General features: G+C 48.5%; 6 protein-coding genes across 6 annotated transcripts; 5 read left to right on the plus strand and 1 right to left on the minus strand.

Annotated features, from left to right (window-relative positions):
• Positions 1-2317: 2317 nt before the first annotated feature.
• Positions 2318-4403, plus strand: FTJAE_12579 (ribosomal L37ae; the record flags this gene model as incomplete). The annotated part of the gene is made up of 2 exons (XM_037345639.1): positions 2318-2663; positions 2728-4403. The coding sequence occupies 2 exons, from the start codon at positions 2318-2320 to the stop codon at positions 4401-4403; spliced, it is 2022 nt and encodes a 673-aa protein (XP_037200391.1).
• Positions 4404-5308: 905 nt separating this feature from the next.
• On the plus strand, positions 5309-6481 carry FTJAE_12580 (MRPL17-mitochondrial ribosomal large subunit; the record flags this gene model as incomplete). Its single annotated transcript, XM_037345641.1, has 3 exons — positions 5309-5357; positions 5449-6137; positions 6188-6481. 3 exons carry the CDS (start codon positions 5309-5311, stop codon positions 6479-6481), a joined length of 1032 nt encoding a protein of 343 aa, XP_037200392.1.
• A 428-nt stretch (positions 6482-6909) lies between these two features.
• On the minus strand, positions 6910-10675 carry FTJAE_12581 (structural maintenance-chromosome 3 (chondroitin sulfate proteoglycan 6); the record flags this gene model as incomplete). The annotated part of the gene is made up of 4 exons (XM_037345642.1): positions 6910-7214; positions 7257-7692; positions 7743-10566; positions 10638-10675. The coding sequence occupies 4 exons, from the start codon at positions 10673-10675 to the stop codon at positions 6910-6912; spliced, it is 3603 nt and encodes a 1200-aa protein (XP_037200393.1).
• Positions 10676-13057: 2382 nt separating this feature from the next.
• FTJAE_12582 (helicase mot1) lies at positions 13058-18909 on the plus strand (the record flags this gene model as incomplete). The annotated part of the gene is made up of 3 exons (XM_037345643.1): positions 13058-13068; positions 13126-13143; positions 13251-18909. The coding sequence occupies 3 exons, from the start codon at positions 13058-13060 to the stop codon at positions 18907-18909; spliced, it is 5688 nt and encodes a 1895-aa protein (XP_037200394.1).
• A 510-nt stretch (positions 18910-19419) lies between these two features.
• FTJAE_12583 (cell division cycle 37) lies at positions 19420-20972 on the plus strand (the record flags this gene model as incomplete). The annotated part of the gene is made up of 3 exons (XM_037345644.1): positions 19420-19443; positions 19494-20786; positions 20847-20972. 3 exons carry the CDS (start codon positions 19420-19422, stop codon positions 20970-20972), a joined length of 1443 nt encoding a protein of 480 aa, XP_037200395.1.
• Positions 20973-22651: 1679 nt separating this feature from the next.
• Positions 22652-23740, plus strand: FTJAE_12584 (plc-like phosphodiesterase; the record flags this gene model as incomplete). The annotated part of the gene is made up of 1 exon (XM_037345645.1): positions 22652-23740. The coding sequence occupies one exon, from the start codon at positions 22652-22654 to the stop codon at positions 23738-23740; it is 1089 nt and encodes a 362-aa protein (XP_037200396.1).
• Positions 23741-25850: the final 2110 nt, after the last annotated feature.

Below are 25850 nucleotides of genomic sequence, written 5' to 3' on the forward strand. Positions count from 1 at the left end.
GACGTCAACACCCGATATTCGATCACATAGAAGCCGATCGATTAGCAATGAACAAAAAAGAATTGCAGGCTTCAGACCCATTCAACAACTCTCCCGCCCCGTGCAATTATAAATTAACAGAACTATTGTCATCTTTCAGCCATCGCAGGATTCTACTGTCTCCAGGAACTGGTCCGGACGATACGAACAGGTCCTATGCCAATACACTAACGTTCTTCTTGGCCAGCCCTCAAATGTCCAAGTCATGAGTTCCATGCCAGGACCCTATCTTACGCCGCAGCAGGTCCTTCGTCACTCTCGACTGTGTACAGTGGGGCTCACGAGTGTGGTAGAATATTCTCTCTGATGAAGTAATCAGAGCCGATTTCGACAACATACATTTATGCCCGATCCGATTTACCTCGAGGGACATGAGCTGTGAGGTCTCTTCCCGCCTCGAATCTACCTACCTAGTTATTTAAACCCCCTTAAACCTCGTACGACCTTGATTGGGCCCATTATTTTCTGTAGTATGAACTTCTCAAATCTCAACGAGACATGGTTGGCAAAAGACACATGTTGTTACGGGCAAATATGATACGCGGTTTTCGACGATAAAACACGTCTGGTTAATTCACTGTGACATTTTCGAAGCAGCTTAGCAAAACGTATTGTGGGGTGCAGTATGATAAGCGGAAGTCGTAAATACTCAACATGGACAGTATGTTACCACGAGATCTGACGGTCAAGTTTGGCTTGTGAGATGGGTTCTGACTTCGTAGGTTATGGCAAGTTTGCATCATGGCTTTCTAGGTTTCTGTATTGCACTAAATTTGGGTGCGTGCCGTACCAGTGATAGCCTTCAGTTGTGACTCAGGATACTGTCGTCCTTGACAATATCTATGGATATGTATCTTTCGCTCATTAAACGTGTTGTGCTGTTGTGCTGTCACTCGTGAATCTCCCTGGGCTAAAGCACTATTCTGTATTTACCCGCGTCCCAGGAGGGGCACGGCAAGTTCTCCTCTGGTAGGTCTGTATCGAACAGTTTGGCTCCTTCCTGAAATCCGTTCTCTCTCGATTAAGTTCAGCTTCTACGGGGTACATCGTCGACAAATTCACGTCAGTTCTTCCACTCTTAATATATTGACTCAAGCTACGTTGTATTTTAGCAGGCGTTCAAATTCAACTTCAAGCAGAAACACAGTGTCGCTCGGTTGCTATACTTAGCTGCAATTAAAGCACTTCTTGCCCTTTTTTCTTCTTCTTGATATTTATGAGCTGCCTTCTTCAATATTAACGTTTCAAAATAATATATCTGATAGAGGATGCTGGCTACCTATGATCTTGTGCATACCTACCCCTGTCCCATGTAAGTAGAACCATTGACTATCCTGAGGGGGCAAGAAAACACCGAACCTCGATACAAGGTATCAAAATAAACTTAGCAAAGAGTACCCTAAGCTTAGGCTAGATTTACCTAATATTTTCATCACTTAGGGTCAAAGTCCTGAGTTTTCTTTCCTCCCCTAGACTATCTATCTAACTTAGGCCATGCGCCCACAGTCGGTCGCGCCAGCTTGTAGTAAAAAAGACCCGACACCATTTGCTGCGCCGAATGACCAAGGACGGACGGTATCGAGTCCGGGACTCGGGAAACAGATGAGGCGAAGTCGAAGATTAGAAGGCGTGATGTTCTTCTACACGGCGCAGGAATAGGATAAAAAGGCCTTCACAGAAAGTACTAAGAATTGTCTACCTACCTCCTACTCCCTGATAAACCTTGTGCGTTCTAACGCGCCTGTGTTCAAAATGGCTACCTTGAGGCACGGTACCGGTGATCAAGCCTGACGCGAACAAGAGTCATCCGTCATCAGGGTCTCCCCACCGTGCATTTGTTTTTGCTCTGCAGGCACATAACATAACATTTATTTCTTCCAGGCGTGGCGCTGATCCAAGACGGGAGAGCGCTCATTGGCCCCGATCACGTCCCTGCCAGGCTTCTAGGTTCCTTGAAAACACCCATTCCACTAGAGCTGGATCTCTTTCTCTTATTTTCCTCTACCTTTGCCTGCAGGGCTCCTGTCCACTAATGCATCACCATTCGGGTGTCAACCTAAGCCAGCCTGCTAAGTTACAGCGGTACTTTGCCCCCCCAAAAACGAGCCATCCCGCCTAATCGATCACGACGGGACCTCTCCATCCACCCATCCCATCCCATTCCCTTTTACCACCATCACCGCCTACTCGAATCGACGGCTCGAATCGACTTTAATTCACTCGATCTTATTTTACATGTTTTCATCAAGATACGATCTGTGTTATCAATTTCGACATCATGTCTGAAGCGGAGCAGTGCATTATTTGCCTGGATCCTCTGCCCCGTCCCTCGGCTGCCCTCCAAGCTCCAGCTGCCCTCACTGTAGCTGCGAGTGATGCTGCTGCTGGTGTTTCTGGCGGCGAGCCCGCATCCGCACCCGAGTCCGCGCCTGTTCCTACCACAACCTCCACAGCCTCGGATGTTCTTGAGAACGACTCCAATTATCTGAACATAGTTGCATCACTTGACGGGTGTAATCACATTATTCATGATGCGTGTATTCGTTCCTGGGCGCAAAAGACAAACACATGTCCCATTTGTCGTAATCCCTTCCATTCAGTTCGAGTGTACAACGGGGTCGATGGTATGTTGGAAGCTTATTCTCCTACTTCACATTTGTCCATCTACTAACCCTTCCTTTTCTGCAGGTACCGCCATTTCGAAATACGATGTCCAGGACAAAAAACAGGTTGCTGAATTCGATGTAAGACAGTGGCTTGGCGAAAACCCCGAAGACGAAGAGGAGGAAGAGCAAGGCAACCCATGTCCCATTTGCAACTCTTCAGAGAGGGAGGATGTTCTTCTCCTATGCGACAGCTGCGATGCAGCCTACCATACGCATTGTATTGGTCTTGAGGCCATTCCAGACGGTGATTGGTATTGTATGGAGTGCTCTCACCTTTTTCAGCTGGTGGAAGAGCCAAGGACCACTGAATCTGGCGAACAATCTCCTCGTCCATCATACGTGCGACGTCCGAACCCCCGAAATGTTCGTGGTTACCATGTACGAACTCGAGCACGATTAAGGCGAGCCCGTCGGCAAGCTAGAAATGTTGAGTGGCAAGGCGCCTGGGGTCAGTTTTCTGGGCGGTTCTACGAGATGAGCGACTTGGATTTGGACAACCACGATGATGAAGATGAGGAATTAGAGCAATACAGGAGATTCCAGGAACTTGGGCGACGCGAACTCGAACGCTGGCAGCAAAGAATGGATATTGCCCGCCGCCTGGGCGCTCGTGACGTATTCATAAGCAACATACCTTCTGCTATTAGCGAACGGCTTCAGTCAGCACCAGAGCCAGTACAAGAAACGGCTGACGAAAGACGAGCTTGGGGCGCTTTGGAACGTGCTCGTGAAACGGATGAACCCAGCACCACTTCTCGCAAGCGCAAAGCACGGTCTGTGACTACGTCTCCGCGCGAACCCGTCCAAGAACCCGAAAGGAAGCTCAAGCGCCCCCGAACACGTCGCTTGCCTACCCAGAATGGTGAAGGTTCAAGCTCTGTATCTTCTCCAGCGCCGGCTGGACCCTCGTCAACACGGCCTGTTCCCAATGGATCGTCATCCAGAAATGGTAATGTCGACCGTAGCAGTATCGATCCTCCCTTGGTTTCCTCACTACTGAAAGAACTCGAGCCTAGTATCATGTCTGAGGAGGAGACCATGACTACCAATGGATGGCGGCATGCACCAGAGGCTTCATCCCCAGCCCTCTCACCGGCGATATCTCCGTCCCCATCAAATTACAGTAGCCCACGGGCTCTTTCTCTTACCCCTCCTCCTATGCCAAACTTCAACGGCCGACCAACTTCACCAACACTCTCGCTCAGCAGTACTATCCAACCTCGTTACGCCCCCGCGAATTATTCACCGACTCGTTCAAATCGTGACCACAGCGACTCAGAGACGCGTCCAACAAGACCCCATGCAAACTATTCCCCGACTCATACAAGCAATGACCAGTCCGATTCAGAGACACGCTTGGTGAAGGCCCCAGAGAGCCGACCGTTAGAACTACGACAACCACGGCCACGCCGTCCATCCGAGGTGCCAGCTCAAAAAGAGGACCAACCGTCAGCAGACTCCAATATCACCCAGGAAGATAAGATCAGCATAAATGAGATTGTCAAGGGCGCATTACGACCACACTGGCGGTCTAGAAAACTAACGACGGAACAATACTCAGTTATCAACAGAGATATTTCAAGAAAGCTTTATGACGAGGTAAAAGGCGCGGCGTCATTGAGCGATGAAGCCCGACGGCAATGGGAAAACAGAGCAACTAAGGAGGTTGCTCAAGCAGTTGCAGAATTGTCTGCCTAGCTTAATGATAGAATGATTCAAGGCGGGAACCAAGAGTTAAGCAGGCGTTCAGGCATTATCAAGGAGATCCATGTGGTTTGATACCCAGCATCTTTCGAAAGGCGGGCATGATTCATTGCATTTTGATAGCGTGGTGTCACAACGGAGTTGAGATCGGGTATCAACGCGAGTTCGATATGTGTACAGATATTATTTAAGGTAGTTTGGGTCATGTTTGCATATGGCTCTTATGTCACTAGGTTGTCTCATGTTCCAATACGACCTTCTCATTGGCGTATGCCACGTTGTTTTTTTATCAATGTCATCAACAATGTTCACCTTTAACTGACAGCGTGATCGGCTTGGATACAAAGCCTACCACATGTGCGGCCTTTGTTTCTAATGGCACAATTACAAGTGCTTGGCACGAGTTCGTTAGTAGGAGTGGTATTGTTATCAGCTATCAAATCATGTTGATATGGCACGGAATGTCAGCAGTATCTATCTAACAGAACCCGGTAGATAAAGAGTTTTTCTTGCAGGCCCCGCTAGCGAAAAAGACTGCGGATTTCTTCTCGGCACACGTAAATGATCGAGACGTTCTGGAGGTGGAAACAGGTCTTGACGATAAGGAAATGGTGCCTTGAGAGGAAAAGAAAGAAGAAGAGGAGACAGATGCTGGGAAATTTATTTTGATGATATATGTCTTGTTGCCTCAGGCGCTAATAATCCATTGACTCTGCCCACCCGACGCCCTCCACTATAACCTTAAGGTACCTGGGTAGGTCGGGCCTGTCGCTCCGCGGTACGTACCATCCGGGCCCAGACGAAAAGTTCGTGAAGTCGCTGTTGAATATCACCATCCAGCTTCGATCACCGAGTCGCAACGTTCGGGAGTCACAACCCACGGAGCCAAGACAGACAGCATGGCAGCTTCAAGCCGGGGTTCGAAGGCCGCCCAGGCTGTGCTATCTAGTGAGTCCATACAATTCCTCTCCTTCTGTCCTGCTCTATGCTCAACAATTGATCGTCTTAAAACTCACTCCAAGACTCATGTAACTAACAGGAAACATCTCAGCTTCTCCTAATCTGTGCGCGCGATGTGCTTCCTCTTCTTCTGTGTCTAGATACCCAGCACGGCTCTACTCATCTCTCGCCGCCGCCGTAGCGAAAACCCCCACCGATACCTCTACTCCTACACCCACTAGTTCTCCGTTGCCCTACGACGTCCGCTCTGGTGTTATTCTCACGCGACCACCTCTGGTGACACGGAAACTCCATCCTTTTGAAAATGCTTTCTTTTTCTACCAGAAACGTCTCGAGGAACGTCTCAACACCCCTTTTATCACGGGTATTTACTTCAAACCTGATACGGCTCGCCGTCTAGACTGGAACATTAAGGTCCAAGAGCGCAAGGGCACAGTGGCTAAGGAGCTGGGTATCTACAATGGGAAGAGTTCCAAGGCTTGGGACGACGAACTTAAGGTTGGCGACGAGCTTAGCAACCAGGAGACTATTGTCAAGTCCTTACTCAGGGATGCTGAGGCACGTGTCAGTGATGATGCTGAGATTATTGCTCCTGAGGATGTCATCCCTGTTGAGCCTCCTGCGGATCGTGTGACTGAAGCAGATCGCAAGGGTGATGTTCAAAGACTGGATCGCCAACTCGATCGAACCCTGTATCTTGTGGTCAAGGGTAAAGACGGCTGGGGCTTCCCCGCTGATGTGATTCCTAAGGATGAAAATCTTCATGAGGTAAGCCATGTTCGAATAGGGTTGTTGGATAGTGCTAAATATTCCAATAGTCCGCCAAGCGAGTCCTCGACCAGGCTGCTGGCGTCAATATGAACACATGGCTTGTCAGCCGCGTACCAGTTGCCCATGTCGTCTCACGACCCAAGACGACTGCCGACGGCGTCATCGAGAAGAAGGGTGAGAAGACTTTCTTCATCAAGGGCAGGATAATGGCTGGTCAGGCTGATCTTAAGGACAACCCCTATGGCTACACCGAGTTTAAGTGGCTGACTCGTGAGGAGCTGGAAAAGGAATTGCCAAAGGATTACTGGAAGGGCGTACGAAACATGATGACTGATCGGTAACCGGTAGAGGTTGGGTAAAACTGGCAGTGACGATGCTGCGTGTATAATTACCATGTATACTTGCTGTACAGAAGAATCAATATGTCAAAAACATGTCACTTGGGTTTATTCCTGCACATTTGTCCTAAGCTGCGACAATCTCGTGCCCAGCCAGGATACCATAAGAGTAGGTAAAGAGCGATACATCATATTCATACAGTCACTGAAAATGTTCATATGGGTATTCTGGGGCTCAAGAAGTTTAGTCGTCTCGTTGAGATTGGTAAAGGCTTCACGCCTAATTTCTTTCCATCTAACAACAGCCCAGAAAGTCTCAGCTTCATCGTAATCGCATAAGGAATAAGTCTTAAGCCGCCCAACGCCATTCCGTCGTCCCCAGGTATAGTCTTCACAAGTCCCTTTGATTACATTTCCCCATTTGTTTCCTGTCAAGTAGGCTTCGCTTGACCCTCTACGAACTCAAGAGCCTGCTCCGTACTGACACAGTCGATTGAACTTGTCTTGTTACGGAACGTCACACCATAACATCTGTCGGCGACATGAACAATCTCGGGTCGGAATGTGGTGCAAATGAATTGAGTACCAATTTCGTTAGAGATGGACTCGAGGAGGGCCGCAACAGCTGTACGGTATTGGGCATCCAGATTGGCATCCACCTCGTCAAAAATCACCATGGGACTGCTCTCAGTAGCCTGGAGGGCGAATATAAGGCAAAGGGCACATAAACCTGCTTCTGTTAATGATTGAACACAGCAAAGGGAATGATATGACTTACTCTTCTGTCCACCGCTGAGTTGCTGGATCTTCTGCTGCTCATCGAGGTGTTTTGAGTTGAATGACACACTGATGCCAACGCCAGTGTAGTTTTCAACACCGCGTACCTCTCCGTCTGATTCGTCGACGGGTTCTTGACGACGATCCGCCCGTCGTTGAATGAGGAGGCGGCCATGGCCCGCAGGCACCAACTTGCCAAAGATAGTTGTGAATTCTTTGGAAACCTGTTTAAACGTCCGCTCAATTGCCTCGTCTTTTCGGCGGTCAAGATGCTCAACTAGTTCCTCAATTGACTCCTGAGAATCATCCAACTCTTTACGACGTTTCATAAGTTGATCTTGTTGAGTTGTGAAGTTGTTGTACTGTTCGAAGGCTTTCTTGTTCACGTGCTTGTATTTCTTCAATGCTTCATTCACTTTCTTGATCTTGGTTGAGACCTGCCAACACGTTAGTCAGTTCTGATTTGGTAGATCGGTACAAAACTTACCTGATTAGGGTCCATGTTTTCATACTTGTCGAAGGCTTCTTCGGGAAGCACACCTAGGTCGCGAATAGTCTGTGCACATTCGGCTGCTTGTGTTGACAGAACGGCTTTCTTTCGCAGACTCCTATCCATCTTCTTCTGCTGTCTCTCGATCCTCGCGGATATCTCACTCTGTGCTTGCTCTAGTTGAGCCTTCTCATTTGCCAGTTCTTCGAGCCGCGCTTGTGTATTATCCGTTTTGGTTTCAAGTTCCTCGAGGCTTGCCTCAACAGCTTTCTGTGCTTTTTGCGCCTTCTTGAGTTCCCTTTGGGCATCTTTCAGCCCACCACCCGAGGATCCAGTCGAGTCTTCAAAAGCCTGGCTATTGAGTTGATCAAGCTTCATCTGCAGGTTTTGGCGAAGGTCCACTTCGAGAAGTTGCTTTTGCCTTTCCAGATCACGCCGGGCTCGGCTGAGTTCATTCCACTGCTTTTGGAGCTCCTGTGTGCTTGTCCCGAGTTCCTCCAGCTGGCGTTCTTCAGCAGCAGTCAGGGTTTTCTTAAAGTCAGATCCAAGTTCGGCCTCATGTGCTGCAAGATCCTCCAAGAAGCTGTTCATGTTCTTCTCGACTGCATCTCGTCGTTTCTTGGCGGCCTCGAGGTGACTCTGTTCTTTGTTGAGATGCTTTAACTTATTAAATAGTTCATGATTCAATGGCTCAACCCCATCAACAGCCTGTCGTAATCTTTCGTTGGCCTTTTGCAGGTCTGACATCGCAGCTGTGATCTCTTGATCCTTGCGTTCTATCTGTTTTCGGATATCACGAGATTGCGCTAACAGCCTTTCGTACTCATCCCTCCATTTATTCACAGCTTGTACGGCGTGTAAGCGCGACTTTCGGGGGTCGATATACCCACCTGTCATGGCACCCCTCTTGTTGGTTGTGTCACCTTCTGGAGTGATGCCGTCGACGCCGTGGCTTCTTGCATATTGGCTTGCTACTGTAAGGTTTGGACATACGACAGCTTTTCCAAAGACCTGCTGGAACGCCTTCTCGTACTCTTCGTTGTAGTTGATCTTGCTTAAGAGAGGTACGGCATCATTAGACCTGGGAAGCTTGATTTGTCGGGGCCGTAATTGGGCGAGAGGCATAAATGTAACTCGGCCCCCCTGTTGTCTGTATAGGGTGTCTGCGAGATAAGTGGCTGTATCTGCGTTGTTAACGACATAGTGAAACAGACTTGCGCCGGCAATCTGCTCGACGGGAAGTCTGTAAGCGTCACTAACTTCAAGCAGCTCAGCCAATGTCCCATATGCTCCTGGAATATCTCGCTCTTGCTTCAATCGTCGGATCGTCGCCAGACCGCGTGCAGTCGATCCATCCATTGCATGAGCCAACTCACGTTCAGCTGTCTCCTTCTCCTGCCGAGCATTGGCTATCACTGAGTTGAGTTTGTCATCCTCACGACGAATAAGCTTTCGTTCATCGTTGAGCTTGTCTATGATGTCGCGGGCCTTGGCAACCTCCTCTTCGAGTGATATTCTCTCGTCGGGGAAATTGGCCAAACGGTTCCGTAAGTCAGCAACGTCTTGCTCTGCCTGTTCTATAGATTTCTGGACCCTTTCAACTTCTTCGTCTGCATCAATCTTGTTGGCTTTTTGGGTGCTTATGTTGAGTTCGAGTTCTTGTATCTCTTTCCGTAACCATGCATCGCGCTCAGACTTGTTTCTGAACTGGGAACCTCGGCCTTGTTTGGCGAACAAGCGATTACGCGTGGACTCAGCATGATCAAGTTGTCGTCGGATTTCGTCTTCCTCCTGTTTTTTTTGGTTGTAGGCCGGATTGATGGTTGAAAGCTGCTGCTCCTTGGAAGCGATCTCATTTTGAACGGACTCAAGTTCAGCTGCATGTTGTGCTCGGGCTTGTTCCTGTGCAGATTGGCCTTCTCTCAGGTTCTTAACCTTCATCTCAGCCTTGGCCAAGGCTTTTGCGCCGTCGCGACGATCTTCCTCGACTTGTCGCCTTTCGATCTGCAGAAGCTCCATTTCTCTCTGCAACTTGTGTATTTCTGAATCAAGCCTTGATATCGCCTTCTCCCCCTCGGCGTACTCCGTTCGGTTGGTATCAGAACTATCAATTCCGTCTTGCCGGGCGTTATCAAGCTCGTCCAGATTTGCTTGAATGCCGAGCTGGATGTTGTGGTAGTAGGCATACTCGAGGCACCGTCTCTCTCTGTCCTTGTCCTGAAACGCTCTGAGTTCTTCTTTTTCTTCTTCGAGTTCGCTAAGCCTTTCCTTGATGTATTCCAGCAGTTCATCGATTTTTTCTCTCTTGTTGTTGGTCTCGTTCATGATCTTGAGTGACTCTGCGCGACGCGTTTCGTACACATGTGTTCCCGCTACTTCTTTCAATAAGTTCAGCCTGTCGGACTCTTTCATGTTGGTCAAGGCGGTGACTCGTCCCTGAGGTACGATGTAGTAGGGGTTTGATCGTGAAAATCCGGCCGCTTCAAGCAGATTCATGACATCGGCTTTAGTGACAACCTTTCGGTCAACAGAGTATTCGTCCTTCTTCAGTCCGATTGTGCGGCGTAGAATAACCTCTTTGTTGCCAGTTGGAAATCGGTCATCGCTGTTGTCGAATATGATCTCCACGTACGCCGACATAACGGCTGAGCCTGAGCCCTCGTGGAGAAGGCCTTGCCGCTCCTCGCGACTCATTTGTGTATACGCATCGCTCAAAACGAAGCGAATAGCGGCGAAGAAGTTACTTTTTCCGGAGCCATTGCGACCGACAATTACATTAGTCTTTGGGGAGAAGGGTTCGATTACAGTCTGATCCTTGTAGCTATGGCAGTATTAGCAATGAACCGGACTGTTGGGTGAAAGCGAGGGTAGCAGTGATGCCAATGCACATACCTTTTAAAGCCCTGGATGATGATTTGCTTGATGTACATGTTTAACTGCGCGGACGCTCCTGCGCGACATGCGAAAGGTCAAGACGGCTTTACTGCAAGAGACTGTGCAGTCTTGACAAAGTATGCGATCGGTATGGTTGCGTGCCACTTTGATGCGATTTGACGCGTTGTAATCTAGACCGCGATCAAAGTGGTTGGCATTGGCGCGTCGTTAAGCTGGAGCGCGGATTTCTGCCTGGCGTCCCAGGCAACACAACACTTTCTTTCTGTTCTGGGTTCGGTGGTCTGTGCTGTCTATTAAGCTCAGTACCAAATGTGCCTGACCAGGTTGCCTTTACTTCTCTTCTTCGTTTCTTTATAGTTTTGGTCATCTGCTCAAGGCATCCTTGTCAGCGATCTACATTATTTTGTGACTTTCGATGTGGAAAACGATAACTTAGTACCTTACCTACGGAGTAATTACCTCGGATTTAAGTACATGACCCAGGGGGTGACGAAATACGGCGGACGGGCTTTGGTGGGAGATCAGCGATTTTTGGTGTAAGCCGTTCTGCTGTTTTCCCTTACCCCGAGGATAACTACTAAAGCTACTGCAACTAAGAGTATCTTTGACTGCAATGTTGGTAGCGGCCCAGGCTCCATGCTCCGGGATCTCAGTGCGGCCAATTTAACCTATATTTCTCTATTTCCGCAACTAGTAGAGGTCACTACTGGCTTGGCTTGTCCAGGCTAGATCTTGTAATAACTCACTGAGCCATGATATTGCTATGTGCACTCTGCGTAATTACCTATGATATAAATCATTATCGCAACAAGTTTTGTCTATACAAGCTTCGAGATAGCACTGCATTCAGATTTGACTTCATTTATCACATTACTACGGAGTATGCTTATGAGACCTAAGTCATATAGGGTAAGCGAAACGCTGTTTTCAATACTGGGCCAATTTTCCCCCCCCTCCCGAAGAGATAGCCCCGGATTAATTATTAAACCGCAGGATTGACCTTCTCAATGTCATACTCTACACATGTCTGCAAAGGATCGCCATGAGGCTGGTGCTGTCTTATTGTCCTTAGCACGGATGGGCCACACCTTAAGTGGGTCAGCCAGTCGAGATGGGCTCTAAGTGGGTGCACTGGGCTGAAGTTGGCCAAAGGCATCAAGAGACAAGAAAAAGAGCAGGGGCCCAAATGATGACGCTAGCAGGCAAGAGGGAAATTAAGCGAGCGCAACGAAAGAAACCGTTGGCCGTGCTCCTCAAAGCCGCGCCGCGTGTATAAAAATACAAGCACTCACTTATAGAAGACCCGGCCTGCCCTCCACCCCGATTTTCCCAGCTGGCCACCCGGAACCACAGCAGCAGCTTGCGCAAGCGGTAACAGCAACCAAGGAAAGGCACCACTCCTGCCTACTCGGGCAATCGCAAACTTCCAGTACGACAACAAATTCAAGCTGCACCCACTTTAATTTTCAATCATCCCTTAACCCCCGGCTGATTTCCCCTATTGATTGCCGTTATATACAGCGAGCGGACACTTGGCCATCCAATCCAATACAAGTCACAAAGAACTTACACCAACAACCCCAGCCTTTCCAAGCGCCTGCAGCCCGGCCAACCAGAGCCATTTGAAGACTTAAAACTGCCGACCATCGTCACGACTGATCGGCTACGTCTCATTGCAGCATATTCCTCTGCATAACATCACCACATCCACTCTAATCTGACTTTTAAGTGCCGATGCTGCATGCAGTGTAGACAGGGGATTGGGATACCTTAACTACCAGTTCGTTTTGGCCGGGACCTTCGGCAGGCAACAACTGGTGTTGACAGCTTTGCTGAGTTTTACAAACTGAATCAAGGCGGTGCGCTTTGGCTCTTAAGGCTTGACGCCGAATTACCCTTTTACGACCAATTCAACCGGTAAGTGGCCCGATGCCTTCCCTTTTAAATTTTCCCTTATTCGATCGTTATCCATTCTCTTCGTCCTACTATGGTATATATTATGATACCTTGCTATGTCCCCCCACACTGCGTCATGCACAGTTGACTTCCCTCACCTTTTATCAATATTTCGCACCACATTGGCTGCACTCCTTCAGAGTCTATCTGTAAAATCCCCAGAATCTCTATCACTCGAACGAAGTCGAGAGTGACGCTTGTTGAACCAAGTTCCCATATCTTCCTGTGCCTTCGGTCTCGTCTACCGGATGCATGCATCTCACACCCGACGACCCACTGCATCCGTCGCGTCGCGCTACACGATTCCGCCACGCTGGGTACTATCTATATCGATGCAATCTTCATATCATTGGCTTCCGTGGAAGGCCTGACTCCTTGGAAGTACGCAAAACTGACAACTGTGGTACAGCGACCGAGATGCCATGACACGCGCTTAATATTACAACCAACTACTACACACAATGGCTTCGAGGTAAGTTTTCCTAAACATCATATTCACATAGTTCCAATGTACTGACACTCCATATAGACTTGACAGATTAGTCACGTAAGTGTTCTTTTATTTACAGACCCCGGGATCTATGAAATCTCGGTCAAGTGTCGTCCAAGCGCAGTTTTTCTGTTACATGAGATCAAAAACTGACAGAATTGTAGTATCCTCGAAACGGGTAGTACGAGACTCATCCGTGATACTGCTGTTAATCAACTTGCTGATTGGCAAAAGCAACACCCTGATGAATTATTCAATCTCCTCTCCCGTGTTGTCCCTTATCTAAGGCACAAAGAATGGGAGACAAGGAGAACCGCAGCTTCTGCTATTGGAAAAATTGTAGAGCATGCCCCTGTTTACGACCCAAATTCCGAAGATGCGCCCGAGGAAGGGAAGAAGGAGGAGCCTGTGCCCGAAAACGGACATGTCAAGAAAGAGGAGGAAGATGATGCAAAAAAGCTACCTTCCGATGATGGTTTCTTCAAATTGGAGTCTCTCAATGTTGAGATGATCCTCAAATACGGCAAAGAACTACTGCGTGGCGGTGGCATCGAATATGGGCTGGCAGCGCTTGATCCGCAAGCGCGATTGACACATCAAAAGAAGACTCTCAATGGGCGATTAGGGCTACTTGGAAGGAAGTATGAAGATGACGAAATCGCATACACAGGTGGCGACAACCTTACTGCGCCCATGACCCCAATGGACACCACAAATGGGAATGGACACGCTCGTCCTGACGGATCTGGTGCTCAATCACAAGCGCCTGAAGAATCTCAACTGAGTTCTCGACAGCTCAATGTGTTGAAACGAAAACGCAAAAGAGAGGCAATGAAAGCATCTCAAGGTAAGGGAGGATTCGGAGATCTTTCTGTTAGGCGCTCAATGACATCTGGATCCGATAATCTGGGCGACGACATGGCTATCCCAGATGGAGACACCAAGAAGAACAGCAAAGTCAACGACTACTTCAATCTCGATCGTCCTGCCGATGTTGATGAGGACACTAAGGTTGTGAGCGAGTTCAAAGGACCAGTGATACCCATAAAATCCGAGCTGGAAGCGGAGGAGACTATGGAGGGCGCCGAGTGGCCATATGACCGATTATGCGACTTCCTCAAGGTGGACTTGTTTGATCCTTCCTGGGAAACCCGACACGGAGCTGCCATGGGTCTTCGTGAAGTTATCCGAGTACATGGTGGAGGTGCGGGGAAGCTACGCAACAAGACAAGGAAGGAGAATGATGTCCTTAATCAGAAATGGCTTGATGATATGGCCTGCCGGCTGTGCTGTGTACTAATGCTTGATCGCTTCACTGACTACAGCTCTGATACATCTGTGGCACCTATTCGGGAAACAATTGGACAGTCTCTCGGATCTGTTCTGAAACATCTACCATCGGCATCTGTTTACAGCACCTTCAAAATTCTCTACAGAATGGTTATGCAAGAAGATCTCAAGCTTGATAGGCCAGTTTGGTCAGTTTGCCATGGCGGGATGATTGGCCTGAGATATGTCGTCGCGGTCAGGAAAGACCTCCTCCTCCAGGACAGCGACATGATTGATGGCATAATAAAGACTGTGATGAAAGGCCTGGGTGATATGGATGACGATGTTCGTTCTGTCAGTGCCGCTACGCTCATCCCGATGGCGAAGGAGTTTGTCACTTTGCGGCCCACACAACTCGAGGGACTTGTCAACATAATCTGGGAGAGTCTCTCAAATCTTGGTGATGATCTGAGCGCCAGTACTGGACGAATCATGGATCTTCTCGCGACTCTGTGTGGTTTCCCTGAGGTACTTGAGGCAATGAAGGCATCGGCCGCTCAAGATGAAGAACGTTCCTTTACCCTGCTTGTCCCCAGACTCTACCCCTTTTTACGACATACCATCACGTCGGTGAGGGTGGCTGTGTTGAAGGCATTGTCGACTTTTGCAAAACTTGACGCAGAGACCTCACAAGGCTGGCTCAATGGCAGAATTCTCCGATTAATCTTTCAAAATATTCTCGTTGAAAGAGATAGAGACGCCCTCAATATGTCTTTGGACCTATGGACGTCTCTGGTCGAGAGCCTTGCCAGCAAACCTGCTGTGCTTGCGGACGAGTTCACTGCTCACATCGATTCTATGATGCAACTGACCCTACACCCTATCGGTGTTTCGAGGAACCCGATCCCAATGAACGCCTCGCTCTTCCAAAAACCATCAGGTGGCACGTATACCATGCCCGGAGTTACTCAGCACACACCGCGGAAGCCGTCATCTCCTGATGGGTCTGATCGTGCCCCCAAGCGTCGCCGGAAATCCACAAAGATCGAAGATACCCCCACAGCCAGCCTGACGCATGACGTTGATGGCCACATGATGCAAGGCGACGTTGATCTCGTTGGCATGGATGTGCTGATTCGCTCTCGTGTTTCAGCTGCCAAGGCAATGGGGTTCATCATGTCTCGAGTCCCTGTTGCAAGCCTTGACGATTATGATGCATTGTTAATTCCTGGCCTAGGGTCAGCATTCTCATCCAGCCAGATGACAGCATGCGTGATCATCGACGAGTTTGCCATGAACAGCCAACAGTTGGGCGATTCTCCTCGTTACCTCGAGAATTTACAACGTATCATTGATTCAGAACGTCCAGCGGCATACAGGGATCTTGTCAACTACATCCAGCGAGTCAGGACGCAATGCCAGCAGCTCATTCATCTGTTCAGAGACCATGGTAAGGTTTCGCACAGCAAACTTCCGACACTGCCTGTTGTTGTCCAAGGAGAAGCAGAAGCTGGCCCGAGTGCCTTTTCCATTGCCACCGCAGAGAAATGTATCGGCGACGACTACGAGAAATTAAAGAGGGCCATGCCTCCCGGTCAACGTCTGATAGCGAGCCAACAGCTGTCCGACGCTCGTGATATGACCATCTTGGCCATTGAAGAAGCTAAGACTGTCAAGGCAGCTCGTGATGTCCGCGTCAAGGCAGCCGCAGCGTGTGCAATGGTTGGTATGAAAGTACTCCCAAAGAAACCTAGCCCATTGATCAAGGGTATCATGGACTCTGTCAAAACCGAAGAGAACCAACAACTTCAAATTCGGTCTGCTGACACAATTGCGAGACTCGTGCAGCTTTTCACTGAAAAGGGTAGAAAGGGACCAGCCGATAAAGTGGTATCCAACCTGGTCAAGTTCTCTTGTGTCGAAGTTGCAGAGACTCCTGAATTTCCAGTTCACGCCAGTAAGACTGATTGTGTTCTGTCCATGCAGAAGGAAGAGGACCGTGTCGATCACCCAGATGCTGCTAAATGGGCCCGCGAAGCTAAAGCTGCTCGCATTACCAGACGAGGTGCAAAAGAAGCCCTTGAAATTCTCTCCAGAACTTACGGCGCCAGCCTACTTGAAACTGTCCCCAGCCTCCGCACCTTCATGGAAGATCCTCTTGTTCGAGCTTTCACGCTTGACACTCTGCCTGGAGAGGCCAAGGATCCCGAACAGACGTTTGGGCAAGAGATCGTCGACGCCATGTCTGTCATTCGCACCATGACCCCAACTCTGGATAAGGCCTTGCAACCTTTCATCATGCAAATGATGCCTCTTGTCATAAAAGCTTTGCATTCGGAACTTTCAGTCTTCCGTTACATGGCTGCCAAGTGTATGGCCACAATCTGCAGTGTCATGACTGTGGACGGTATGACTGCACTTGTTGAGAAAGTTCTCCCATCGATCAACAATCCAGTTGACCTCAATTTCCGACAAGGAGCCATCGAAGCTATCTACCACCTAATTGCTGTTATGGGAGATGCTATCTTGCCATACGTCATCTTTTTGATTGTGCCAGTTTTAGGACGAATGAGCGATTCTGACAATGAAATTCGCCTCATCGCAACAACATCCTTTGCCACGTTGGTCAAACTTGTTCCTCTTGAAGCTGGAATTCCTGACCCGCCCGGATTATCCGAGGAATTGCTGAAAGGACGGGACCGCGAGAGAACCTTCATTGCTCAACTACTGGACCCAAAGAAGGTAGAGCAATTTCAGATCCCCGTAGCCATCAAGGCTGAGCTACGGTCGTATCAACAAGAAGGTGTCAACTGGCTCAACTTCCTCAACAAATACCACCTTCATGGTATTCTTTGTGACGATATGGGTCTAGGCAAGACCCTACAGACCCTCTGTATCGTAGCCAGTGATCATCATCAGCGTGCCGAAGAGTTTGCTAAGACAGGGGCACCGGATGTCCGCAAGCTGCCGTCACTAATTGTCTGCCCACCTACACTTTCAGGTCACTGGCAACAAGAAATCAAGACTTATGCACCATTCTTGAGTGTGACCGCCTACGTTGGACCGCCAGCGGAGAGAAAGGCTATGAAAGCCAGACTTGGCGAGACTGACATCGTAGTCACATCCTACGATGTCTGCCGCAACGACGCAGAAGTTCTCGATAAACATAGTTGGAACTATGTTGTGCTCGACGAAGGCCATCTGATCAAGAACCCCAAGGCCAAGATCACGCAGGCAGTCAAGAGGTTGGCAAGTAACCATCGTCTTATCCTCACCGGCACCCCTATTCAGAATAATGTCTTGGAGCTTTGGTCTCTGTTTGACTTTTTGATGCCTGGATTCTTGGGCGCCGAAAAGGTCTTTCTGGATCGCTTTGCAAAACCTATAGCTGCAAGTCGATTTAGCAAGGCATCATCAAAGGAACAGGAAGCGGGTGCCTTGGCGATTGAAGCGCTCCACAAACAAGTGCTTCCGTTCCTGCTGCGACGTCTCAAAGAAGAGGTTTTGAACGATCTTCCCCCCAAGATCTTGCAGAACTACTATTGCGACCTGAGCGACCTACAGCAAAAACTATTCGAGGACTTCACGAAGAAACAGGGCAAGAAGATCCAGGCCGAAGCGGGCCGTGAAGATAAAGAAGCCAAGCAACACATTTTCCAGGCGCTACAGTATATGCGAAAGTTGTGCAACTCACCTGCCATGGTAATGAAACCAGGAAGCACTCTTTACGACGAGACGCAGAAGATTCTCGCCAAGCAAGGAACCTCCATCGAGGATGCGCAGCACGCACCCAAGTTGACCGCTCTGAGAGATCTACTGGTGGATTGCGGCATTGGCGTTGAAGGCAATGATTCGAATGATCCCCTTTACCAACCTATTAAGCCCCACCGCGCGCTGATCTTCTGTCAAATGAAGGAGATGCTCGATATGGTGCAAAACAAGGTATTGAAGGAGTTATTGCCCTCAGTGTCTCACCTACGACTTGACGGCTCGGTCGAAGCCAACAAGAGACAAGATATCGTCAACAAGTTTAACAGTGACCCGTCGTATGACGTGCTTCTGTTAACAACGAGCGTGGGAGGTCTTGGACTAAATTTGACAGGAGCCGATACTGTCATCTTCGTGGAGCACGATTGGAACCCTCAGAAGGATCTCCAGGCTATGGATCGAGCCCATCGTATCGGTCAAAAGAAAGTGGTGAACGTGTACCGTCTAATCACACGTGGAACTCTCGAGGAGAAAATTCTGAACCTCCAACGTTTCAAGATTGATGTCGCATCAACAGTCGTAAATCAACAGAACGCTGGCCTCTCAACCATGGACACAGATCAGATTCTTGATCTATTCAATGTTGGAGACGCCGCTCCAAACCTCTTAGCTGATAAGGAGAAGAACAACATCGAAGGAAGAGAAGAGGATATGGTTGATATCGAGACAGGTGATGTGCGTGTACCAGGCAAGAAGGCATGGCTGGATGATTTGGGGGATCTTTGGGATAACAAGCAGTATGAGGAGAGTTTTGACCTGGATGACTTCATGAAGACGATGTCGTAGGCAATAGGCCGACTTGCCAGGCTTGCTGAAAACATGGTGAAGCATTTGATTATCGAGTTTTGGACGAGACGGTGGTCCACTAGAATATCGTATTCAACACCGTCATTGTTGATATGTACAATAGTCTAGATCATTCATTTAGCGAAGGCGTACTTTTGCTTGTGGAATAATTGCTAAGGATAATGCTCCGTATTAGTTGTCTGATTGACTGCTGTGCAATGAGACCTTATTTAGTATCCATGTTAGGATTCTTCGTCTGGTCTGATCGACTCAGTACGGATAGCTTGTCCACCTTCGTTCTCCGTATTGTGGCTGGTACGAACAACAGCCACAGCCCGCCACAGCCATACTAGTGGGGTTGCTCATAATCACCCCGCTATCATGGTAGAGCTCTTGAGTAAGGTCCAGAAACTTCCATTCCTGCGGCCTTATTCAACACCAGCACTCCTCACTAAACTCATCTCGCGACCACTTGTAAGGCGGTAACTTATACATATCAAAGTCCACAACATGCCGGTCGATTATAGTAAATGGGTAAGTTTTGGAACCTGTTTGCTTGATCCCGACCCTGACAGTCTTGGTAGGACGCACTGGAACTCAGTGACGACTCCGATATTGAAGTGCATCCTAATGTCGATAAGCGATCGTTTATCCGCGCGAAACAGAATCAGATTCACCAGGAGAGACAGCACCGAAAGTTACAAATCGAGACCTACAAGTATGAGCGTGTGGTCAACGATGGATTGCTGAAGCGAATTTCGGGGCTTCTAGCTTCGCTGCGAGCCCATGCCTCCGAGGCTGTCACCAGGAACCCAGCAGAAGTTGCCTTTCAAGCCGTGATGGAATCAGCCGGAGATCCAAAAGATGACAAGCCGCCTTCACCGCCCGAGGGTGTTCATGCCCAGGAAAAGGAACAACCGTCATACACTAAGATGATGGCAACGCTCCTGGACCAAGTCAATAAGGCTTTGGATGAGAAGAAACCGGAAAACAGATACGAAGCTATGATTTCTGAGATTCAGTCACACGAGGATAAGGTAATGGACCTGCAGAAACAGCTAGTAGCTAAGTTGGAGGAGTTGCAGAAGGAGGAAGGCCGAAAGATCACAAGTGAGGGCATTCACACAGGTTTTGATAGCTCGCATGTCGCCAAGTCAAAGCCAGAAGAGAAGAAGGACTCTACGCAGGTAGAGCTTCTGAATCCTAGTTTCGCTGAAGCCTCTTCCAGCTCGGCACCCGGAAGCCAAGACGTCAAGGTGGACGATGACAGCGATATCGAATCTTCCCCGGCTGGAAAGAAATTTGGCACCATCAAGGCAAATGACTATGCGGCTAGTCTCCAGTTCCTGTCGCAGAATCCTCAGTTGTTGGTTGAGAGGGAGACAGATGGCCTTCTGGTTCAGGCTTTCGATGCTGCTCTGGAGAACAAGGATGAGTTGTCGCGACAATTAGTGCATCAGGCCCTACTTCTACAATACTGCAGAGCTCTCGGCCAGGATGGTGTCGGGCTTTTCTTCAAACGCATCACAACTAAGGGGCACCAAGCACAGGACGTATTCTATAAGGATGTGCAAGACACATATATGAAGATTCGAACACGTTCGAGGGAGATCTTAGCCGAGCGAGCTAAAGAAGGGCAAGCTGAAGGTATCGAGCAAATTCAGCTACATGCCGTGGAGCCTGGCACAGTCATCAACATCAAGGTTCCTTCAGCGGACAGTGAGGACCCTGAAGAGCAGGAAGCGCGGAAGATCTTCGAGAGTTTCAAGCCTGAGATGCGCAAGGCCCTGGAGACGGGCAACTTGGACCAAGTAAATAAAGTGCTGGGTGAAATGAAGATTGACGAGGCTGAAGAACTCGTGGGTCTCTTTGGCGAGGTAAGCCGCCAACTCTTGCCGATAACGTTATAATTCATAAGCTAACGAATCGCTTGATAGGCCAACATTTTGAGCCTGGAAGAAGAAATCATTGACGCCACAACGGAGGAGGGAAAACAGCAGCTGAAAGAAATTGAAGCCGCTGCTTCTGTCGACAAGAAAGAAGAATACGGTGATCCTGAGTAAGTAATAGCACGCAAGGACAAGAACTTGCTCGGTATAGATATACATATGCAGTCTTGCGATGGGGCCCACATTGCTTTGTTCATGCTACCTAAGTATAAGAAAAAGGTTACCGAACATGCACTGAGGGGTTATTGAAGTCTATCTTAGCCAGATGAAAGAAACGCGTTTGGTCTCCATAACCGTACAGAGTATAACCTACATATGAACCAACTATCATGCAGTCGTGTTTGATACATTGAGAAGTGAGGTCCTTCATGCTTGGTCAACATTTTGAGCCGCCACGTTAATGTAGCTAGGTCGCCGCCTGCGGAGGCTAATGGCATGAAACAGATAAAAATAGACCATGCCCCTCCCTCAAAAAACGTTGTCTACTCAGCCTCCCAGCCGCCACCACCTCCTCCTTCACGAGGAATGGCTGGTTATCGTGGTATGCATAACAAGCTGAGGTTAGATGTGATTTTGTAGTTCAATGGTGACACAAGCTTGTCGGTATACATGAGAAAATCCATTGTGTTGAGTCAAAAGGGGTTAATATTAGATACGAGAGATAAACGAGATCCAATCTCGCTGGCGGCGAGGCGTTCGACGTTCTCAAATGTTCGGAATGTGGAGGGGCAAATGGCTACAGCCGAGACAACGTCTCGGCTCCCGCATTGTAAGGTATTTTTACATGCAGTATATCTTTTTGGCATCGTAGAACAAGTCATTACACGTGTGATATGTGGCTGCTCGCTGATCAGCATCGTAAACCGTGGTGGTTGGAGCCTTGGATGGCAGGATGGATAAACGGTTCATGTTGATCTGCACCGTATGATACCACTGGCTAACCAGGCGTGACGTGTATCGAGCATGAACTAACATCGATTTGCAAATGCCTTATTCATGCTTTATGCTTTAGAAAACATACCTAGGGCTGGCTCAACAGGTACAAGCTCAAACTGTATCTCAAACAGATATCAGCTCTGCTTACGACGTTCCTCTGGGAGCAAGAAAACACGAGACCAAACTTTAGGGCGACAAAATAAACTCTACAAAAGGTTCACTAAACTCACCCTAAATCTATACCAAGTTACCTAAGTATATTTATCAGTTAGGTTCAAGGTCCTAAGTTTTATTTCCTCCCCCAGGACGTTGACTATTCTTAATTTGTCTCGTCGGCGTTTGAAGTGCAACACAACACCTACACTATATAGGGCATATCCACTGCTGACGTCTCAAGGGGCGCAGCATCGACCACTCGAGACCTGACCCGGCCTCAGCCCCAACCTTCAACGTCTTGGCTTTTCGGTCGTTTGGCGATCACTCCAGTGTTCCGGGCAGTGGGTAGGTAGGTATCCAGTGGATATCCGGGGCCTCTTTTGGTTCGCTCCCATGGCTCTCAGTGAGCCGCCAACTCCCAGCCTCTAACAAAAAATAAGAAAATTGGACGGGGCGACGTCAGCTCGAAAGCACGGACAGCAACATCTCATCATCCACCCCCTATGCCTACGGGGACCTACAGCCTACCTCATGACATACTCCATGGCAAATATTGTTTTCTTTGTTTCATAGTTTATTAACCTCATATGTCCTTCTTTAGATTTGTTTCTCACTTCCTGTCTATCTTCTATATTATTATATTTTTCTTCTGCCTTGTTCAACATATAGATTCTCGACAAGACCGGCACACACCAATCGCCATGCTCCAGGCCTCACTTTTGTCCGTGGTGGCAGCAGTTCTCGCTGCTACGTCCACCGTCTACGCTCTCCCACAATCAAATTCAGGGTCAGGGTCAGGCTCTTCAACAGCATGCAACAATTCTCCGGACCTTTGCAGCCGCAGTTATAACAACATCACACACATGGGGGCTCACGGAAGCTCTTTTCTACGCGATGGCAACAACGGACTCGCCGCCGCAGGTAACCAGAACTTCAACGCCACGGATGCTCTCGACGCTGGTCTTCGTCTGCTTCAGGCCCAGGTACACAAAGAAAATAACACCCTCCGCCTTTGTCACACTTCCTGTGGCATTCTCGATGCTGGCCCACTCGAGGACTGGTTGACTAAAATCAACGTGTGGATGAAGGCGAACAAGAATGAGGTTGTCACTCTGTTGCTTGTCAACTCCGACGATGCCAAACCTGATGAGTTTGGTCAAGCCATTAACGGTTCCGGCATTGCTGAGCTTGCTTATGCACCCGCTACCCAAGAACCAACCAGCGAGTGGCCTACTCTCAAGTCCATGATCGATAACAGCACACGCCTCGTAACTTTCGTCACCAACATTGATGCTTCGACTCAGTACCCATACCTGATGCCAGAGTTCGACTATGTCTTTGAGACAGCGTTTGAGGTTCCCTCTCTCACCGGCTTCAACTGCACTGTCGACCGCCCCTCAAAGATTAAGGATGGCGCTACAGCCATGGCTAGTAACTATATGGGTCTCGTCAACCATTTCAAGTACCAGAGTCTTTCAGACAACAGTGACTTGTTCGTCCCTGACACTGAGAACATTGATACTGTCAACAGTGATGGTACCAGCGAGGATGGTCAGCTGGGAAAGCACCTCCAGCAATGTCGACAGGAGTGGGGTGCTGTGCCCAACTTTGTGCTGGTAGATTTCTTCGAGAAGGGTCAGGTTCTCGCAGCGACAGACACGATGAACGGCATCTCTGACGCCACTGGGCGTGAAGAGGTCTCGGATGAGTCAATCGGCAGCACCACTGACAGGCAAGTCGGGATGGTTGCCCTGACCGCCTTCGTTGCTGCCGCAGTCCTCTTGGTATAAAAAGTCTCTCAAGGCTTGAATGCATTTCAGCATTCAAACACAATTGCTTTGTCTTTACTCTTCTCTCGACTTCATTTACACAGGTTTGATAAGACCTGCCGTTTAATCCGGTTCGGTCACATGGGCATACAGCGAGGCGTTTGGGATAGCAAGCTTGCATCTTCATAGATTGAATTACGACTAGGGATAAGGGATTGGTCGATAACTTTGTAGCGATTTGGTAGCATAAGATTGGCCTGTTAGACAGATGGTATGCATTTACCTCGATAATAGACTCTCAATAGAAATGCATAAAGATGTTGTAGTGACTGAAAATTGCTCTGGGAATAATAATATGTATTTCATGCATGAACATTGCACAGCTGTGCCCCTCGTCAGCAACATCATCAGCATTTTCAACATCATGAAGTCGTTGATGAGCAACGTCATGTCAGCCAATTAGCAGCGATTTAGCCCAAGTCCGAGACCCAGAAGCCTAGAATACCATCAATATATTATTACTCTTGTTTTTTCCACCTTCACTCTCAATCACATTTTATGCCACCCAAATCGGAACCCGGGAATTTGACTATGGATTACGAGAGTATTGCTACGCCAGAGTCGTGCTATGTCGACTTTTGCCTTCTTCCCGTGAGTCTTGGTTTCTACGTCCCTCGAACTTTTGGGATGCAGATATTCTAATACTGACAACGAAAAGATCGGAACTGGAACTGTGTCCGTTGCCGAAGATATTGCTGAGGTCCAAAAGGTCCTCAAGGCGAGTGGTTTGAAGTATACTCTCCACTCTGCTGGTACAACCGTGGGTGCGTTATTTCTGCCCTGCACCAATATTATCCTCAACTTGCGGCAACACACTTCACAGCTCCAGTGACATCAAGCTAACAAGTCTTCTGTAGAGGGATCGTGGAACGAGGTAATGGCGGCTGTAGGAAAAGCACATGCTGTTGTGCACCGCCGTGGTGTAGTCAGGATTCAGTCGTCGATGAGGGTCGGTAGTCGGTATGTTCAACCGCCCTTCATATCCATTATTTCCATATTGTCTTGTGTGGTTGCATGCTGACCATGGTCTTATCATAGAACGGATAAGAAACAGACGGCGGAGGACAAGGTCAAGAGAGTGGAAAACCTGCTGGCCAAAGACGAATCTAAGTAGACATGTCACTGGTGACTAAATCTGGGATGAGAGGCATACAAACGAGAGCTATGAAGCTTATTTTATTAGTATCATCTCTATATGACCTTATCTAGACGCCCTCTCGGGTGGTTGATCATAGCTGTGAACACATTACTAGACAGAGGGTATGGCAGAACAGACTAAGTTCTATCTCCATGTGCTTCTGAAGCCCAGTGGTAAGTGTAGGCTAGTTTCAAATAGCCTTGACTGGCCAGTCTGTGTCTTGAAGCCAACAAAAATGCATAGGTAGCTGTCCTATGTAAGACTTGGAAATGGTTACAGGGATTTCTATACCATTAACACCTTATAGTGCTTTCCCCTACGCCTCTGTGTTTTATATGTCGCTCTCATATTTCTGACCGTTATCATCAACTGGCTAATTTTAGAATTCTGTTATTGGGATCTGATCATGGTGTCAAGAAAGTTGCACTCCTCTTGACTAACAGGTTGACTAGATGAGAACTAGCCGATCCGTCTTTCGCCTTACCCGGTGCTACGGACAGCTTCTAGGTAATATAGGCTACAAGAGATATGCCCAAACCGCGTAATTTAATGATGTAACAATGAAATACTAAAGCCAAAACTGCAGACACGAGAACAACCTAGGTAGTGCTGCACAACGCCACTGCCTTATGAAAACAGCTAATTTCCCAAGTACCCTATAGCAACATGTAGAGACATAGGTACCTAGTCCAAGTCTGAGATTTAGTCATGATCAATCCTGAATGATATGACGTTCCTGGAAACGAGCCTCGTTCAAATAAAGACATGCTAATGAAGTCTGGTACAGTACTCCATGGGCCCGGGATCTCTTGTGAATCAGACGAGCTAGGCAGTTCTGGGTAAGAATTTTGCATACTTGGATCAACGGCTCTTGGTGCCGAGATCTCGGTTCCGGTGGCCAGATTAGAGAGGATGGTATGGTAACTTCAGATT

This window comes from Fusarium tjaetaba, assembly GCF_013396195.1.
Source record: "Fusarium tjaetaba strain NRRL 66243 chromosome Unknown NRRL66243_c0000347, whole genome shotgun sequence".
Taxonomy (NCBI): Eukaryota; Fungi; Ascomycota; class Sordariomycetes; order Hypocreales; family Nectriaceae; genus Fusarium; species Fusarium tjaetaba.